Source organism: Carlito syrichta, unplaced genomic scaffold, assembly GCF_000164805.1.
Source record: "Carlito syrichta isolate Samal-C Ts95f unplaced genomic scaffold, Tarsius_syrichta-2.0.1 Scaffold309173, whole genome shotgun sequence".
In the NCBI taxonomy this organism is placed as follows: Eukaryota; Metazoa; Chordata; class Mammalia; order Primates; family Tarsiidae; genus Carlito; species Carlito syrichta.
In genome coordinates, this window is record NW_007253269.1 from 102,074 (window position 1) to 122,664 (window position 20,591).

Genomic DNA, 20,591 nt, shown 5'->3' on the forward strand with positions numbered 1-20,591 from the left:
GCCCAGGTGGGTCTCAAGCCCGCGGGCTCAGGCAATCCACTCACCTCAGCCTCCCAAGGCGCAGGATTACAGGCTGAGCCACCGAGCCCAGCTGCCTTTGTCTTTTTATTTTTATTTTTATTTTTAAATTTTTAAATTTTTTTTTTTGAGTTGGAGTCTCACTCTGTCACCTAGACTGGAGTGCAGTGGCCTCTCCCGGCCACCACAGCCTCGACCTGCGGGGCTCCGGCGATCCTTCCTCCTCAGCCTTCCAAGTAGCTGGAACTACAGGTGTGCGCTACCACACCCTGCTAATTTTTGATTTATTGTAGAGATGAGGTCTTGCCAAGTTGCCCAGGCGGGTCTCGAACCCGCGGGCTCAGGCAATCCACTCACCTCAGCCTCCCAAAGGCGCGAGAATACAGGCTGAGCCACCAAGCCCGGCTCCAATATCTTTTTATGCACCGAATTTCTATAAACCATTAACTCTCAATAATATATTTGAAAATAAGATGATCTGGTGTTTAGAAGACATAGCTGAAGGAGCTCATCTATGAAGAAGTGTTCTGCATGACTTCTGAAGACACTCTGGAACTAGCCTCGGTAGGACGTATAGGAGGAGGTGGTCCACACGTTGGTCCAGCTGTCGCCTTGGAGACCCCTTCAGTTTCCCCCACCTCCCGCCAGCGAGCCTCCTGGGTCAGCCTGAGCAGCCAGCTCCCTGTGGGTCTGCTGGAAGGTACACTCACGCTGACAGCAGTTATGGCCTGGACACACTGGAGGCTCCCAGACCCACTCAGCCTCCCAGTTCCACAACACGCCACACTGCTAGGAGCTTCTCCTGGCCCTGTCTTTGTTCTGAGTTGGGTGAGGTAACCTTAGCCACATGTGATTCCAGAAAAAGTATTCACAGTCTCCAAACATATACCAGAAGGCCACCAAGCGGGCCTACATTTGTGCCCAACACAATTCCCTGAAGAAGGGGTGACATTTCCACCTTGATTAAACCCTACAGACCAACATGAACGGTGAAGTCTGGAAACTTCAGTGGCTCCCTTCTGCCACTGCTCCCTCTTACCCAACGTACCACTGGACAGGTGGTGGGTGGGGGTGGAGGCCCCATCAAATATTGCTCTGTCCAGAAAGTCAATGGTGGACTCTGTGTAAACAACCTGGAAGACTTGGCCCAGCAGGCAGCAAAGCTCCTCGGCAGCAACCTGCAGGGGAGAAATAGCAGCTGCTTGGTCAGTCTGGCTGGGGACCACACCTTCCTGGAAGCTGCCAGGGCACCTGGAATGTCTCAGACTCTCAATAAATCTGAATGAAGAACAGACACTGGAACCAAGTACCCAAAGGATTATCAAAAAGGAGACCCAGACAATTGCCCCAGGATGCCACCTAGAACCCAATGGTGGCCCAGGTGCTAACCTGACTGGCAACACCCTCACAACCTCGATCGGCCTGGGAAAGAGGTGAGAAGGTAACAGCAGTATCATAGCCCACCTGAATGTGTTTCTAACAGCTATAGAATGGTTTTCCAACAGTGTGCTGTCTAAACCAGGGACTCTCAGCTGGGGAAGTTTTGCAGGTATGTGGCAATATCTGGAGATGCTTTCTGTTGTCACAAGGGGAGAGGCCAGGGATGCTGCTCAACACCCTACAGTGCGCAGGAGCCCCCCATAACAAAGAATTATCCAGGTGAAAACAGCAATAGCGCCAAGGCTGAGAAACGCTGACCAAAGGGTTTTCAAGGTGGGAAATTACTACTGACCATTTTACAGATGCAGAAATCCAACAGAAATGGGATAAGGAATTTGCCAAGCTACTGGATGGTTAGGGGGAGGCCCAAACCCTAACAACAAATGCTGGGCCCCTGGCTCTTACAGGCAGTGGGGAATCTGCAAGCACAGTCCTTAATACCAGGCAGGTCTGGGGTACAATGACCACGCAAGTGGCCACCACCCAACAGGCCCTGGGGGAGAGGACAACACTTGAAGATCAGAATGAGGAACAAAAGCTCAGAAGGCCAGGTGGTCTCAGGGATGAGACTGGGGGTGAAAGAACAGGGGACAGGGGAGTCAGGATCTGGGGACCGGACCTAGGACACAGCCATGCGGGAAAGGATGTAGGCAGAACCAGGGAAGGGGGCAATGCCTGGTGGGGTTGAGCAGAAACGGGTGGGGGTGGGGTTGGAAGACAGGGGGAAGAGGCAGGGAGAAGCTTTGGTGGGTGGGGCCAGAGGAGGAGGGACTGCTGGCTGGAGCCAAAGTCTTTTGCTGGAAGTGGCCAGGGTGGCTGTGGGCGGGGCCTTATGGGGCAGGGGCAGTTGTGGGTGGGTGGGGCCCTGTGGAAGTCTCTCTCACCTTGCTCTCTGCAGCCAAGATGACCAGGCAGCAGGCCTCCACCGGCCCCACTGCGCTCTCTGACAGGGAACCTGCGCTGAGGCCTCTGGAACTTTCCGCACACAGACTCTGGCTGGGGGAGATGCCTGGGTCCTGGGCTGGGAAGTCAACGTCATCTCAGGTTAGTACAGTGGGAGGAGGGCAGGCATAAAGGTACTCGCTGGGGCTGCTCTTACAACGCTGCTCAGGGACCCCTGACTCAGGGTGACAGACCTGCACCAGACACACTCTCTGGGCAGGTCCCCTCACACTTTCTTGATTCTCTACACAAAGGTGGAATTGGGTTAAGTTCTGAGTTCCAGGGCACCAGAGCTGTATTCTGCAATCTTACACAGTTCATACACAACAGACCATGAATACAATTCCGAGGATTGTCCACTTTCAGGAGGTTTCCGTGTATTCTGGCACAAGGCACTTCCTTATTACATGTGGGTAAACTGAGGCACAGGGGGTTGGTAGGTGAAGGGCTGAGCCAGAGAGCATGTGAGAGGGAGGGTCCAAGTCTGGGTCTAGATGGTCAGACCCCAGCACCCTTGTTCCTAACACCCTACCTATCGCTTCCCCAGACAAATAAGGTTCTCATGCAACACATGGGTGATTCCAGGCTTGCCTGGAGGAGGCTTTTCGCAGGAGGCATGGCTCTGAGAACTAGCACATCGACCAGAGGGTAGGCGGTTCAGCCCATTCTGGGAGGACTTCAGGACTGGAAACAAAGCCTGACGCCAGGGTGTCGGAAGGAAAGCTGCCTCTGGAGGGAGAGGACGGCAAGACTGCCATGGAGATGAGAACTGGGCCAATCCCGGGCCAGACACAGGCGTGTGCACCGAGATGGGATTCTTATACAAGGGACTGAGCCATGAACACCACAGTGAGGCCCAGGCTGCTGTCTCCACGGCAGGCACTGGCCACAGGGCTACTGAGCACACAAAATGCAACAAGTCCACACTGAGACGTGCATGAAACTATACACCGGGCTTCAGAGATGGCACAAACAATGTTAAACAGTGGCTTTTATACCGAGTATGCATATACTGACATGCTACTTTGGGTATACAGGGCTAAACAAAACACATTATTAAAACTAATTTCCCTTGTTTCTCTTTACCTTTTTCTTTTTTCACATTAGTTTAGTGAAAAAAAAAAATTTTTTTTAACAGAGACAAGGTCTTGCTATGTTGCCCACGCAGGTCTCAAAATCCTGGGCTCCAGCAATTCTCCCACCTCAGCCCCCTAAATAGCTGGGACTACAGGTATGTACCACCACGTACGGCAAAGTTTTTGTATTTTGTGTAAGTGTGTGCGTGTGTAGAGATGAGGTCTTGCTATGTTGCTCAGGCTGGTCTGGAACCACTGGGCTCAAGGAATTCTCCTGCCTCAGCCTCCCAAAGTGTTGGGATTACAGGTGCAAGCCACCATGCCAGGCCTCTCTTTACTTTTTTAACATTAAAAAAACAAATGAGCTGGGTTTGGTGGCTCAGCCTGTAATCCTGTGCTTTGGGAGGCTGAGGTGAGTGGATTGCTTGAGCCCGCACGTTCGAGACCCGCCTGGGCAACTTGGCGAGACCTCATCTCTACAATAAATCAAAAAATCAGCCGAGCATGGTAGCGTGTGCCTGTAATCCCGGCTACTCGGAAGGCTGAGGTGGAAGGATCGCCGGAGCCCAGCAGGTCGAGGCTGCGGTGGCCAGGAGTGGCCACTGCACTCCAGTCTGGGTGACAGAGTGAGACTCCAACTCAAAAAAAAAAAAAAATGTTGGCTCCCTAGCTCACACCTGTGGTGGTTCTCAAGAAGCAGGGTGGGCAGCTTAAGGACATGGAGAGGAGTGTGGGCCTATCCTTGATGGTACAGGAAGTGCTCCAGCAGATGTACAGGTGACCCTGCCTCATCCAGCACCAACTCCTGCCACGCCCTCCAACAGCCTCTGCCACCTGGATCCTCTTGCAGCCAGGCCCGCCCTTGATGCTTCCCCTCCCGTGTGCTGTCCCAAATGCCAAAGTACTTCATGTCCAAAAAAGGAATACAGACATGCTTGCATGTAGCAGGCACTGAGTAAACATTAGCTATTCCTCTGCCAGTCTCTGTGCTGGGAAGTCTGTGTCACTAACCCTAAACACAGCCTGCCTCACATAGCACAGGAGTCTTGAAATAAACCTTGGTTTTTCTTTTTTTTTCTTATTTTGAGTCAGACTCTCACTCTGTCACCCAGACTGGAGTACAGTGGCACACTCCCAGCCACCACAGCGTCGACCTGCTCCGGCAATCCTTCTGTCTCAGCCTTCCAAGCAGCTGGAACTACAGGCACGCACTACCATGCCCGGCTAGTATTTTATTTATTGTAGAGACGAGGTCTTGTCAAGTTGCACTGGTGGGTCTCGAACACACAGGCATAGGCAATCCACTTGTTCGGCCTCCCAAAGTGCTAGGATTACAGACTGAGCCAAGGAGCCCAGCCCCTTGTTTTTTCATAGCCAACTTCAGTTTGAGATAAACAAATTTAAATGGGTGAAAGCACACACCTGCTCCTGTGCATCTGCAAAAACAAAGAAGATGACTCCTGGGACATAGGGATTCATTCTCTTCCTTTAAACCAAAAGCTCTCTCAAAGATCCAAGTTGGCCGTGGCTCACGCCTATAATCCCAGCACGTTGGAAGGCAGAGGAAGGAGAATCACCTGAGTCCAGCAGGTCGACGCTGTGGTGGCTGGGAGTGTTTGAGATGGAGACAGAGTGAGACTCCAACTTAAAAAAAAAAAAATCCAAGTCCTCAGCCAGATGCAGTGGCTCATACTTGTAATCCCAGCACTCTGGGAGGTTAGAGGGTTGCTTGAACCCAGGAGTTCAAGACCAGCCTGGACAACATAGCAAGACCTCGTTTTACAAAAAGTAAAAAAGTTAGCCAGGTGTAGTGGTGCACACCTATAGTCCCACCTACTAGGAAGGTTGAGGCAGGAAGAGTGCTTGAGTCCAGAAGTTGCAGATTGCAGTGAGCTGTGATCATGACACTGCATGCCAGCTTGAGCAACAGAGTGAGACTATGACTCAAAAAAAAAAAATGCCCTAGCCAGGCACAGAGGTTCACACCTGTAATACCAGCACTTTGGGAGGCTGAGGCAACAGAGCAAGACCTTGTCACTATAAAAAAAAAAATCACAAAAACTAGCCGGGTGAGGTGGCATGCACCAGTAGTCCCCGCTACCTGGGAAACTGATGTGGAAGAATCGCCTGAGCCCAGGAGGTTGAGGCCATGTGAGCTGTGATCATGCCACTGCACTCCAGCCTGGGTAGCAGAGTAAGAGCCCAACTCAAACAAGCAAGAAGCCCTGAGTCCTGTGTTTCATCCATTTTTGGAAAGTTTTCTCCTAGGGAGCTCATTCTCTCTCTCTCTCTCTCCCTTTTAAAGTAGCTAGTCTGAGTCCATGGGTTCAAGATCAGCCTGGGCAACATGGTAATAAATCAAAAAAATTAGCTGAGTATGGTGGTGCATGCCTATAGTTCCAGCTACTTGGAAGGCTGAGGCAGAAGGATCGCCTGAGCCCAGCAGGTCGAGGCTGCGGTGGCAATGAGTGTGCCAATGCACTCCAGCCTGAGCAACAATGAGACTCTGACTCAAAAAAATAATAAATAAAATAAAATAGCCATTCGTTTTATTTAGCAAGTTGATCTAATGATTAAAATCAAGAAATTGCAATGTAACCCAAAAAACAAAGAGGGAGCCCATCTCCCCTCCTTACTAGCTTAAGTCTCTGCAAGAACCTGTTCAGAAGCAGTATCTTCATGCCTGGAACCTAAGGATGCCCCAGACCTAGGGCCTACTGTAGGGACCCAAGCATCTACCAAAAGGGCTAGGCATGGCAATGTGTGCCTATAGTCCCAGATACTCAGGAAACTGAGGCAGGAGGATCAGTTCAGCCCGGGAGTTTGAGACTGCGGTGAACTATGATCATACCACTGCACTCCAGCCTGGGAGACAGTGCAAGACTGTCTCAAAAAAAAAAAAAAAAGTTAAAAAAAAAAAAAAAAAAAAACAGTCATATGAAACAAAGAAAAGGCTGCTGTCATGGCCACCCTTCTCTTTCCAGGATGGGAGTTTAAAATTACATTATCAAGGCCAGGCGTGGTAGCTCACACCTGTAATCCCAGCAATTTGGGAGGCCAAGATGGGAGAAATGCTTGAGCCCAGGAGTTTGAGATCAACCTGGACGACATAGAGAAACCCTGTCTCTAAAAAACATCAAAAAATTATGCAGGTGTGATGGCGTGCACCTGTAGTTCAAGATACAGGTGTAAGGCTGAGGTGGACGGACTGCCTGAGGCTGCAGTGATTGTGCAATTGCACTCCAGCTTGGGCAACAGGAGACCCTAATTTAAAAAATAATTAAAATAACGCTCCACACAATTCTTCCTGAAGGTGAAGGCAGCTGATGGCAAGGACACACTCAAGCAACCTCAAAGAGCAGAGGGGGTTTGGGTCTTGTCTTTGCTATCCCAGCTTTGGAAACACTGTGCAGGGCTCACAGTGTCAGCCAAACTGGGGTGCATTCCCTACCCCCAGCCTTTCCTCTGGGACTCCGCCACACCATGTACTCAGAGGGGAGTCAGCAGGGGCCCCGCTGAGCAGAGGGACAGGTGCTGACTCCTCTGATACAGGTCCTAAATACTGTATCCCTTCTTGAGTCCCCAAAGGCTCCAAGTGTGACAATGACCCCAGGGGCTGGTGGCTGATCTCAAGCCCTCCTCCGGCTGATCTCAGAGACAGGAGAGCCAATTCCCAGTCCCAACAGACAGCAGTATCCAACATAAAGCTGAAAAACCAGCTCCAGAGCTTCATGAAATTCACAGATAGACTTCTTAGGAAGACGAACCTCCTGACCCTTGACCTCGCGTACCTGTCTTCAGGACCACCAGGTGTGCAGCGTCATCCCGGACATAGGAGACGGCGGCGATGTCATGGATAGGCACCCTGAGGATGATGTCCTCCCCATCTCTCCAGGCCAGCTTGACGTTGTAAGCAGACAGGCTGAGCACAGCATCATGCTCCTGAGTCAAGTGTCCAGGAAGCTGGTGAGCTCTCTGGAAGGAACCACAGGGCATCAGAAACGCTGGGCTCTTCTCCTGGGCGCACCGTGCTGGCTGACGTCACACATGTGATGAGTGCTGAGCAAGTATGGTCAGTGTTGCTCCGCTCAGCAGGGTGGTGCCCACTTCAGGGACACTGAAACGTTCAAACCATTTGGAGAATCCTTCTGGAATTACCTCTAGATTCAGAATTATGGTGTGTGGTCTGATAGATCTTGAAAGTGTGAATTTTGGGAAATCACATGGAGCAAGACTGGAGAATAAAGTTAATGTTCAGACTGAGGAACAGTCTTTATGGCCAAAAGCCTAGTGTATCCACAGTGTGATGAGACTGGGTCATTCCTCACTGCCAGGAGGCCAAGAGTAAGGGGATCAACAGGAGAGTGCATGGGGTGAAGAGGATAGGGTTACCTTTGCGTTGTCTATGAAATGCAGGATTTCAGTCCTACTGGAGGGATTCAGGTATCCTGGGATAGATGTTAACTGACCTAAATACTGAAAGAAAGTGAAAAAAAAATGCCGTGAGAAATGGGAGCTGAGCCAACACCACCATCATGACTGCTGAAAACAGACTAAGCATCTTGCACGCGGGTCAACAGGCCTGTGGAGCTCCATACTGGCTCACGCAGAGGCCCAACTCTAGGAAGGGAGCCTTGAATTCCCACAGAAATCTCTACTGGATGAGGACAAGCCTCCCACATCTCCTATGAACCGGCATTCAAGGTCGTCATCCAAAGTTCTTTATAACTAGTTCTGGTAGCATATGGATTCTAGAACAGGGATAGCTGGTGTTGGGGAAACTGAAAACAGTGGCACTGTGCAAACCCACTAAAAATAAACTGCATAAATCACAAAAGCCAACACAGCGGAGAAATAAGCATAAGCATCAATAGAGAAGTAAAGAACTAGCCAGGCTCGGTGGCTCAGCCTGTAATCCCACGCTTTGGGAGGCTGAGGTGAGTGGATTGCCTGAGCCCGCAGGTTCGAGACCTGCTTGGGCAACTTGGTGAGACCTCATCTCTACAATAAATCAAAAAATTAACCAGGCGTGGTAGCACACACCTGTAGTTCCAGCTACTTGGAAGGCTGAGGCAGAAGGATCGCCGGAGCCCAGCAGGTCGAGGCTGCGCTGGAGGCCACTACACTCCAGCCTGGGTGGCAGAGTGAGACTCCAACTCAAAAAAAAAAAGAAGTAAAGAACTAAGGTCTGAATGTCTCCCCCAAAAGCATGTGCTGGAAACTTAACCCTCAATGCAACAGTGTTATGAGGTAGAAGCCTTTTTTTTTTTTTTTTTTTTTGAGTTGGAGTCTCACTCTCTTGCTCAGGCTGGAGTACAGTGGCACACTCACAGCCACCGCAGCCTTGACCTGCTAGGCTCAGGTGATCCTTTCGCCTCAGCCTTCCAAGTAGCTGGAACCACAGGCATGCACCACCATCTAGCTAATTTTTTTTTTCAGTTGGAATCTTACCCTGTCACCCAGACTGGAGTACAGTGGCATGCTCACAGCCGCTGCAGCCTCGACCTCCTGGGCTCAGGTGATCCTTCCACCTCAGCCTTCCAAGTAGTTGGAACTATAGACATGAGCCACCATGCCCAACTAATTTTTTTATTTATTGTAGACACAAGGTCTCACCATGTTGCCCAGGATGGTCTTGAACCCTTAGGCTCAGGCAATCCTCTCGCCTCCGTCTCTCAAAGTGCTGGGATTACAGGAATGAGACACCATGTCCAGCAAGTGGAACCTTTAAGAAATGATTAGGCCATGAGGACTCTTCCTTTGTGAGTGGATGAACCTTGTTATCCTGGGAGTGGGTTTGTTATCGTGGAAACAGGTTTCTGATAAAAGGGTGAGTTTGCCCCTTTCCCTCTCTCTTGCCCTTCTGTCTTCCACCATGTGATGATATAACAAAAAGACTTCTACCAGATGCAGCTCCTTAGCCTTGGACTTCACAGTCCCCAGAACTTATCATAATAAATAAATTTATATTCATTATAAATTACCCAATCTGTGGTAATTCTGTTAGAGCAGCACAAAATGGACTAAAACATGTGGTAAATAGGCTTCTTTTGCCACATGTGGTCACGAGGCACTTAGCTCAGCAAAGCTTCATGACACAGGGCCTCTGTACCTGCTGTGCTTCTGTCTGCGTCTTACCAACTAACACAATGATCTTAGTGCCTACGTTTTTTTCAGTGGGTTACTTTCTTCCCAGCTTCTTGTATCCAACCTTTCTCAGTCATCCATTACCTTACATATCCAAGTTATCTATTAAAAAGGAATAAATAAAGTGGGACTCCCGGTTTCCAGTCTAGTAGTAAATAGCTTGGAAGTCATCACTCGAAGAGTCATCCTCACAAGAAGAAATCTGACAAACTGAAACCCAATTGCTGCTCTTAGATCCATCGTATAACTGAGGTCACAGGGAAAAACAGTGCCCCCAGAACTGGAGAGACAGACAGGCAGATGCTGGAAATCAGTTCACAGAGGTGGAGGGCGGGGAGCAGAAACCTCGAGCCTGCACTGGTGGGAGAGGAAGGAGGAACTGACGAGTTCTAGACTGTCTGGATGAGCAGGGACTATCTAGAGATAAAAACTTCTAGGGGCACAGTCACAGGGGCTCTCGTGCTGGCCTGAGTTTTAGGAGTTCCTGCCAGGTTCTCAGGGTGAAGACTGGAGAAAAAAATCCCCTCATGCTTCTGGTGGTGGGAGGAGGGAGAAATCATTTAAAAATATGACCAGAGCATTCTGTTATCTACAACAAAAACCTTTCCCCAAGAAAAACCATTTTATTAGATGCTAACCACCTAGGGAAAGGGAAATACCCAACTCCTGCCTCCTCTCTCCTAAGGGAGAAACAAAACTGAGATGTACTTGAGAAGGCTACTGCCCAAGAGCACAGGCTCAGGCAAACACTGAGCCCTAATCACAGGACTATAGAACACTTCCTCTCCCCCACACCCACAGCAACAGGGTTCCTGTATAATAACAGGGAATTACAACTGCAAGAACTGCAAGCCCCAGACTGTATTTAAGAAGGCGTGTGTAGTAGCGCACGCCTATACCCCAGCACTTTGAAAAGTCAAGGCAAGAGGATTGTCTGAGCCCAGGGGTTCAAGACCAGCCTGGGCAACTTGGTGAGACCTTGTCTCTACAATAAATTTTTAAAAATTAGGCCAGGCTCAGTGGCTCAGCCTGTAATCCCAGCGCTTTGGGAGGCCAAGGTGAGTGGATTGCCTGACCCCACGAGTTCGAGACCTGCCTGGGCAACTTGGTGAGACCTCATCTCTACAATAAATCAAAAATTAGCCAGGCATGGTAGCGCGCGCCTGTAGTTCCAGCTACTTGGATAGCTGAGGTGGAAGGATCACCAGAGCCCAGCAGACCAAGTATGTAGTGCACTCCAGTCTGGGTGACAGAGTGAGACACCAACTCAAAAAAAAAAAAATTAAAAATTAGCCAGGAGTGGTAGCGTGCGCCTGTAGTCCTGGCTACTTGGAAGACTGAGGCAGAAGGATCAACACTGGGGTGGCCATGAGTGTGCCGCTGCACTCCAGCCTGGGTGATAGAGTGAGACTCCAACTCAAAAAGAATATCCAAGAACTGTGAGACAATTACAAAAGGTGTAGTATATGTGTAATGAGAATATCAGAAGAAAGAGGAAAAAGAACAGAAGCTTAAATTCCTAAGCGGGGGATGGAAAAAAGAAAAGATCAGAAGAAATATTTGGAGTAATGATGACTAAGAATTTTCCCAAACCAATGTCAGACATAGATCTAGGAAGGTCAGAGAACACCAAACAGGGTAAAAAAAGCAAAAAAAATTCACACCTAGGCATATCATATTCAAACTGCAGAAAATCAAACACAAAAAGAAAACCATGAAAACATTTTCTTTTCTTTTGTAGAAATCTGGTTTGTGTGTGTGTGTGTGTGTGTGTGTGTGTGTGTGTGTGTGTGTGTGTGTGTGTGTGTTTCCCCAGAGGGGAAAAAGAAATCCTACCTATAAAGGGGCAAGTATAAGAATGACACTGGACTTCTCTTCAGAAACCAAGCAAGCAATGAGAGTGAAATATTTAAAGAGCTATGAGAAAACAAAAATAAATGAAGTAAAACACAACTATGATTAATATACTAAGGGCTCTGATGGAAATAGTGGACATCAAGCAACCACAGATGGACGATGTAAGCAAAGAGATGGAAATATTAAGCAAGAATCAACAGGAAAGGCTAGAACTCAAAACTCGTAACAGCAGTGAAGAATGCCTTTGATGGGCATAGCTCCATAGGAAATGCATACTTGCTTTGAAGAGTTTTACATTTCAACATTTCATAAGATGAGAGTGGAGGGGATAAAACAAAAGAATATTGGTTTCCCTATTTTCTATAGGGTTGGAACTCTCCCTCTGACAATTAGCGCAGTTTAGGAATAAATCAGCAGCACATCCAACCATGATTCATAGTTAGTTTGTCATTAGTGAACATTCTGAGATGTTTCCACAGGTCTGCTGTTGGTTGAGTAAGGTCTTTCCATCCTCTTCTTATCTGCTCATATAAACCAAATGCAGATGTTTACTTACATTTATCAGTATTAAATTCCATCTATTCTCACATTTCCTGATTTCAAAACTTACTACAAAAGCTACAGTAATTAAAACAGTGTGACCTAAAGACAGACATACAGACCAAAGGGATAGTATAAAGAGCCCAAGAACAAATCCTCACATACATCGTCAAATTATTTTCAACAAAGAGGCCAGGACCATTCAGTGGGGGAAAGGACAATCTTTTCAATACACAGCGCAGGGGAAAACTGGATATCCACGGGCAAAAAAATGAATTTGGATCTAACAGTCTATACAAAGATCAACTCAAAATAGGTCAAAGACATAAACATAAGACCTAAAACTACAAAGTCTTAAAAGAAAACAAGACAAAAGCTTTGTGGTGTTAGATTTGGCAATGATTTCTTGGATATGACACCAAAAGCACTGGTAACAAAAGGAAATAAAATCATCCCTACAAAAAATTTTAAAAATTAGCTGGGTGTTGTGATGTGCACCAAGTCCAAGCTACTTGGGAGGCTGAGGCAAGAAGATCACTTGAGTCCAGGAGTTCAAGGTTACAGTGACCTATGATGTCGTCACTGCACTCCAGCCTGGGTGACAGAGCAAGACTCTGTCTCTATAAAAATAAAAAAAATTAAAAAAAAAAAAAAAGTTCGGGCTTGATGGCTCAGCCCTGTAATCCCAGCACTTTGAGAGGCCAAGGCGAGTGGATTGCCTGAGCCCGCAGGTTCAAGACCCACCCGGGGAACTTGGTGAGACCTTGTCTCTACAATAAATCAAAAATTAGCCGGGTGTGGCAGTGCATGCCTGTAGTTCCAGCTACTTGGAAGGCTGAGGCGGAAGGCTCACTGGAGCCCAGCAGGTTGAGGTTGCAGTGGCCGGAAGCATGCCACTGCATTCCAGTCTGGGCAACAGAGTGAGACTCCAACTCGAAAAAAAAAAAGAAAAAGAAAAAAAAATTGATAAACTGTATTTCCCAAAATTAAAAACGTTTGTGTATCAAAGGCTACAATCAACAGAGTAAAAAGATAACCCAAAGAATGAGAGAAAATATTTTTTTTTTTTTTTTTTGAGAAAGGGTCTCCAGGCTGGAGTGCAGTAGCACCATCACAGCTCACTGCAGCTTCCACTTCCTGGGTTCAGGTGATCCTTCTGGTTTAGGCAATCCTTCTGCCTCAACCTCCCAAGTAGCTGGAACTACAGGCATGCACAGGAGTGGACACCTGGCTAATTTTTGTATTTTTGATAGAGATGAGGCCTCACTATGTTGCCTAGGCTGTTCTTGAACTCCTGGGCTAAAGGAATTCTCCTGTCTCAGCCTCCCAAAGTGTTGGGATTATAGGCATGAGCCACTGTGCCCAGCATGAGAGAAAATATTTCTAATCATATATCTGATAAGAGATTAGTACTCAAAATATATAAAGAACTCCTATAACTCCAAAACAACCAGATTTTTTAAAATGAGCAAATGACTTGAGTAGATGTTTCTCCAAAGACACACAGATGGCCAATAAGCACATGAAAAGATTCTCAATGTCACTAGCTATTAAGGAAATGCAAATTGAAGCCATAATTAAATACTACTTTACACTCACTAGATGGCTATTTAAAAAAAAGATAACAAGTGTTAGTGAAAATAGGGAGAAACTGGAACCCTTATGCATTGTTGGTGAAAATGTTAAAATGGTGCAGCTGCTATGAAAAACAGTATGGCAGTTTCTCAAAAAAATAAACACAGAATTAGCATATGATCCAGCAATTCCACTTCTGAGAATATATACAAAAGAAATTAAACAGGGATTTGAAAAGAATTTTTTACATCCATGTTCACAGCCAAATGTTCACTGATGAATAAATGGATAAACAAAATGTGGTCTATTTATATAGTGGAATATTATTCAGCCTTAAAAAGGAAAGAAATTCTGGCATATGCTACAACATGGAAGAACCTTAAGGACATTGCGTTAAGTGAAATAAGCCAATCACAAAAGGAAAAATGTCATATGCTTCCACTTAATATGAGATACCTAGATTAGCTGAATCATAGAAGAAAGTAGAGGAGTGGATGTCAAGGGTTGAGGGGAGGGAGTGGGTAGTCATTATTTAATGGATACAGAGTTTCAGTAAGGGCTAATGAAAAGTCCTGGACGTGGACAGTGCTGATAGTTGTAAAATGTGAATTTATTTAATGCCACTGAACCATACACTAGAAGATGGTTAAGACAGTAAATTTTATGTTATGCATCCAAAAGTATTATTTTGTGTTTCAAACAAGTAATAAAAAACGCTGACCAAGATGGGGCCATATGTTAAGTGTTTCACTAAAACCAAAGTACCCTGGTATTATGTCTACAGAATTGTAGAGAAATTCTCCCCAGCCTCCCTCACTATCTTGTTTTATTTTATTGATTGACTGATTCAGAGTCTCACTCTGATGCCCAGTCTGGAGTGCAGTGGTATGCTCACGGCCATTGCAGCCTTGACCTGCTGGGCTCAGGCAATCCTTCCACCTCAGCCTTCCAAGTAGCTGGAACCACAGGCATGGGCCACTATGCCTGCTTGGCTAAATATTTTATTTATTGTAGAGACAAGGTCTCACCAAGCTGCCCAAGCTGGTCTCAAACCCCCAGACTCAGGCAATCCTCTTGCCACAGTCTCCAAAGTGCTAGGATTACAAGTGTGAGCCACCATGCCCAGCATAATTATTTATTTTTAATTGGTGTCTCACTGTGTCACCTAGGCTGGAGAGCAGTGGCACACTCATAGTCACCACAGCCTCAACCGGCTGGGCTCAAATGATCCTTCTGCTTCAGCCTTTCAAGTAGCTGGAACTACAGGCACGTGCCACAACACCTGGCTAATTTTTGGATTTATTGCAGAGATTAGGTCTCCCCATGTTGCCCAGGCTGGACACGAACCCCCGGGTTCAGGCAATCCTCTCACCTCGGCCTCCCAAAGTGCTGGGATTACAGGTGTGAGCCACCGTGCCTGGCCACTATCTAGTTTTTCTTTAGTGATATCCAAAATCTGGCCACCATGCTTCAAACTCCGGCTCACAGAGCTCCAAAGAGGATTCTACTTTCTTCATATGGGGATGAGCCCTCACTCATTTTAGACTTTTCACTGTGAAATATTTACATTAATAAAAAAGTTTTAATCAATAAATTATAGCTCTAATCCTTGTTACAATTCTGGATGGGACAAAATGCACCTCCTGGACAGTATTTACAATGGCCTCCCCTGTCTGCCTGGGTAAACATGCTTGGTCTCCTGGGTATCCCCTGGCCAACACCCAATACTTCCTATGGCAATGACATGCCCAACCGACACCTGCTGTGTGTTCCACTGATGAACTAGTCACAGTAAGTCAAGAGCACAGCTATAAGACAGACAACCACAATGAAACAGCAAGAGCACAAGGAGACATTTCAAAGTCAACCACCTGCTCAGTTAGCTCTGATATTAGCGAGCAGAAGATGATGCACTTGCAGCTGACTCTGCACTGTCTGGCCGACCTCCATGGAGAGCTGCAGCCCACAGAGCTCCACGCAGGCAGGCTCACCACGTGACTAGGCATCTCCTTTGGGGGAAAGGGAGCGAGTTGGGGGAGATGACTCTAAACAGAACTTCTTCCAAAAATAATTTTTCATAAGATACAATAGGCGTTTTTTTCATACAATAGGAATATCTGATCCCAAGTCAGCCTACCCATAACTTCCATTTATTGATCTTCATTGATAAGTTTCCCAAGGCAGACTCTGGGCTTCTATGGGAAAGAAACAGGATTCTGAGATTTGAGATGGGCATATTTGAGTAGATGCCCTTGAGAACCTCGGTCCTCACATTCTGGAGAACACTCTGGGCCTCCAGAGTGACCTACTAGGCCGGGAGCAGTGGCTCACACCTATAATTCCAGCACTTTGGGAGGCCGAGGTGAGAGGATTGCCTGAGCCCGTGGGTTCAAGACCAGCCCGGGCAACTTGGCAAGATCTCATCTCTACAATAAATCCAAAAAATTGGCCGAGCATGATGGCATGTGCTCGTAGTTCCAACTACTTGTAAGGCAGAAGCAGAAGGATCACCTGAGCCCAGCATGTCAAGGCTGCAGTGGCCATGAGCATGCCACTGCACTCCAGCGACGGAGTGAGACTCCAACTCAAAAAAATTAAAAATAAAAAAACCCCAGAGTGACCTACCCTTTTCCTTGTTGGAAGACAGAGCTCCCTGCTCCCACTTGAAAACAACACACAGGCCTCAAACGAGATGAGAATCTCACAGGGTCATGCTTGCTATCCTCAGAATCTGCCCTGCTGGCTCTAAGACTCACCAGAGAATCTGCCCAACAGATACTGGCAGGAGGCAAGGAGTGTGCCTGAGAGGCCCCCGAGGTACTGGATCCAGGAAGATAGAGTAAGCTGGATGAGAAACTATCTCTACTAGGACACGCCCCACACACAGCATTTAACACCCTGATGAGGGTTCCAAGGACTGCTCTAATGTGCTGCTGGTGGGCCCTTAGCAGATCAGCAAGTGATGGCTTCTATTAACCAAAGTAGACATGGTGTAGCTACTGTGGCAAACTGGACAGAGAGATCACAAGGCTCAGGGAAGCGGGCATATTAGAAAAGGGCTACAATGACAGGAAAACCCACCAGCAGCCCACATCCCTCAGGAGGACCTGATGGCACTAATGAATGTGTGGAAGGGCCAAGGGCATCACCAAGACCCTCTCTGCTGGTCACCCTCCAAAAAAGAAGCTAATGTTCCATGTGCCCATACAGAACTGGGCTCGCCAGAAGCAAGGGGGTCATAGGACTCCGGAATGGCAGAAACCAGGGAGCGGCACTGAGAACTGAGAGCAGGTATGGGTATGGTCCTGTGATAGGCAGCAAGGTAGAAACAGCAGCCAGAGAAACCTGGGATCTACGCAGGAATCTCTGGAGAGGGCTCCCAGAACACTGGAGTTCCCTGGGCCAAGACAGATAGGGAGCCAACAAGGCCACTGCTTTAATACATTCAAACAAAAACATCAAAACTGAATCAGCAGGTCAAGGTGAGCTTCTGCAGTGCAGAGTGTCAATTCTTGACTCAGTTTCCAGACCAGAAGCAGTTCTCAGACCCAGAAACACTGACTACAGGAGAAGCCACACCTGCATGGGAATGACCTACAACACCAAGGCAAGGACACACCATCACAATTTCCCCAGCTCTTTCCAAGGGAACTTCATTTATCTGGGGAAGAGTACCTTGGGGAACTGAAAGTCTTCAAAGGTTTTTGGCACAGAGGGTCTGAGATGATCTTGATACTTAGGGACCCAAAGTGCCAGCAAGGTCCTCTGTAAGGTAGGAGGAACACAGGAGTCAGGTAACCAGTGGAGCCGAGGGCCAGGTCTATCTCAAAGTGTCCCCATCGGGTGAAGACGCAACTGGTAGTCATATACCCCCTTCCTGAACATAACAGACATAACATATAATAGGAACAGACGTACCTAGCACTTCGTAGAATCCTTCCATTGGTCCTGTAACCTGAGAGTAAGAGCTAGCGAAGTAGAAAAGATCATCTGGAAGCCCCTAAAACTGATCACAGTGCCCTACCACTGGCCAAAGTGGTAAATCAAAAACAGTAGCTCTCCCAGTGGGAGAAGTAGAGATTAGTGCTGCTCTCAAAGACTTAAATGATGCAGGGAAAGTGGTCCCCATTTCATGCTCAGCCTGGCTCCCATAGAAACCGGACAGATTGTGGTAGATAAGAATAGACTGCTACAAATTGAGCTAAATGGAATCCTTTTGTTTTGTTTTGTTTTTGAGTCGAGGTCTCACTCTTGTCACCCAGACTGGAGTGCCATGACACAACCACAGCTTACTGCAGCCTCAAATTCCTGGGCTCAAGAGATCCTCCTGCCTCACTCTCCCAAGTAGCTGGGACTACAGGTGCACACCACCATGCCCAGCTAATTTTGTGACTTTTTTTTGTAGAGATGAGGTCTTACTATATTGCCCAGGCTGGTCTCAAATTCCTGGGCTCAAGCAATCCTTCCACCTCAGTCTCCCAAAGTACTAGGATTCCAGGTGTGAGCCATCATGCCCAGCCATCTAAATTGACTCAACTCCAGAAGATAAACAGTCCTGGGTACAGGGTTGGCAGCTATTGATGCAGTGACCACTTCCTTCCCAAAACTATCAGGAACTGCTCATATTCATATGGGATGGACAAAAGTACACATTCATCTTACCTCAGGACTGTGCAAGGAGCCTCAGTTGCAGGAGCAGGTGGCACGACCCACACACCTCCCAGCAGAGCCGCACTCTTTAGCTGAAACCCATGGCCTCAGGAAGGGTTCCCAATACACAGCTCACGGAGGGGAAAGCCCAAGCCTGGTTCACATACTTGGGGACAAGCCAGTGCACTACAGCCTTTCACAGCAGCAGTCTTGCTAGCAAGATACCAATTCTGTGACCCTGATAAGGCATCATCCCACAAGGAGACTGAGCAGCCACTTGGTGACCAGTTGAATGCATCAAGACTCCTTTGACTAGCAACACTTTTCCTAGTGAGGATCAGCATGTGCTCCAGGTATGGGTTTGCCTCTGTCACCTGCAGCATCTGCCAGTCCACTCTTCAAGTGCTCGTGCAGTGTCTGTTTCTGACATGGGGCAGCATATAACATCCCTTGGATCAGGGGACTCACTTTGTGCTGAAGAAAGTACAGCAGTAGGAACAAGACCATGGAATTCAATGGTCCTATAAAATACCTGAGCCTGACAAAATTGTGGAATAGTCTCTTGTTGGTACAGGTGAGGAGCCAGCTGGGAGACGACACTTTGAAAGGATACCCTCTCACCTATAGGATGCAGTATACAACTAAATCAATAGTTGCTACACGGTGCTGTGTCCCAGCGAAAGAACGTGGCTGTGAGACACACTAAGGTAGTGGGGGCTACAGTACTTCTGAAAAAATTTCCAGGAATTATGACCAAATGACTCTGGAGAAGTTGAGTCTGGATGGGGTGAACTTAATTAGAGGAAAACGTGGATGGATTAGTGCAAAGGAGAGTGTAGCACACACAGTGGTATGCCACGTGGACCCCCCCAACTCTGAGTACAGAGGGATAACACCCTAGCTGCTTCTGTCTTCATAGCTTTGCCACATTCCAGGCTTTAGAGCTTGGATCAGGTTACAAAGGAACCCCTGAGTTTACAATTTCCACACATCTTTTCCCTGTGTCCTGTCCTGCCTCCTTCACTCTTTCTCCTGAGCATGCCTGTAACAGATAGATGGTCAAACACAATCTCCAGTTCCAGGCGCTTCTGCTAGAGAACCAATGCAGACAAATATCAGCAAAGGCAAGATAAACCAGAAAAACAAAAAAACCATTTACAAATAACTTCATCAGTGAAGGGCCCACTTATCTGACATACGAAGAGCTATCAAAAATATGTAAGAAGAGAAGCAACAGCCAAACAGAAAAAATAGGCAATAGACCTAGAAAGACAATTTATTTTATTTATTTTTTATTTATTTATTTATTTTGAGTTGGAGAGTCTCACTGTGTCACCCAGAGTGCAGTGGCCGCTCCCGGCCACCGCAGCCTCGACCTGCTGGGCTCCAGCGATCCTTCTGCCTCAGCCTTCCAAGTAGCTGGAACTACAGGCGCGCACGCCCGGCTCATTTTTTGATTTATTGTAGAGATGAGATCTCGCCAAGTTGTCCAGGCAGGTCTCAGACCCACCGGCTCAGGCAATCCACTCACCTCAGCCTCCCAAAGCGCAGGATTACAGGCTGAGCCACTGAGCCCAGCTTAGAAAGACAATTTAAAAGAGATCTGACTCTTGACCATTTGGAAAAACTCTCAACTTCACCTATAAGTACAAATAATAAGGAGGAAACATTTTACAACTATCAGATTAGTAAAGATCAAGAAGTTTAAATACACACTGTGTTGTTCTCTCAGGGTATGCAAAAATAGGTACAGTAGTCCCTCAGTATCTACAGGAGATTGGTTCCACACTGCCTGGTGGTATCAAAATCCACAGATACTCAAGTCCCTCATAAATGGCCTAGTATTTGCATATAATCTACACTCATCTTCCCATATGCTTAATGGTGCTTAACAACATGGACACATTCTGAGAAATACATCGATAGACAATTTCATCATTGAATAAACATCACAGAGCATAATTACACAAACCTAGATAGCAGAGCCTACTCCACACCCAGGCTAGATGGTACAACTTTAAGCTACAAGCCCGTACAGCACATGACTACTGAATTACTGTTGGTATTCAGTATTTGTGTATTCAGCATTTGTGTATTCAGTATTTGTGTATATGAGTATTTGTGTATCTAAGCATATTTAAACATAGAAATGTTGTACTACAACATTAAGATGGCTACATCAATAGGTGAGAGGAATTTCTCGGCCCCATAATAATCTTATGTAACCACCATCATACATGTGGTCTGTCATTGGTCAAAATATTGTTACAGCCGGGCTCGGTGACCCAGCCTGTAATCCTACGCTTTGGGAGGCTGAGGTGAGTGGATTGCCTGAGCCCGCAGGTT

The 20,591-nt window shown here is 47.2% G+C and overlaps 1 protein-coding gene across 1 annotated transcript in view; it reads right to left on the minus strand.

Annotated features, from left to right (window-relative positions):
* Positions 1-20,591, minus strand: part of CCM2 (CCM2 scaffolding protein) — a 46,010-nt gene that overhangs the window by 6,050 nt on the left and 19,369 nt on the right. Inside the window, exons 3-6 of the mRNA XM_008066876.2 lie at positions 7,869-7,952; positions 7,268-7,451; positions 2,343-2,479; positions 1,067-1,196 (exon numbers count right to left, since the gene is read on the minus strand). Of these exons, the coding sequence (XP_008065067.2) occupies positions 1,067-1,196; positions 2,343-2,479; positions 7,268-7,451; positions 7,869-7,952 (535 nt within the window). The remainder of the gene's footprint in view (positions 1-1,066; positions 1,197-2,342; positions 2,480-7,267; positions 7,452-7,868; positions 7,953-20,591) is intronic.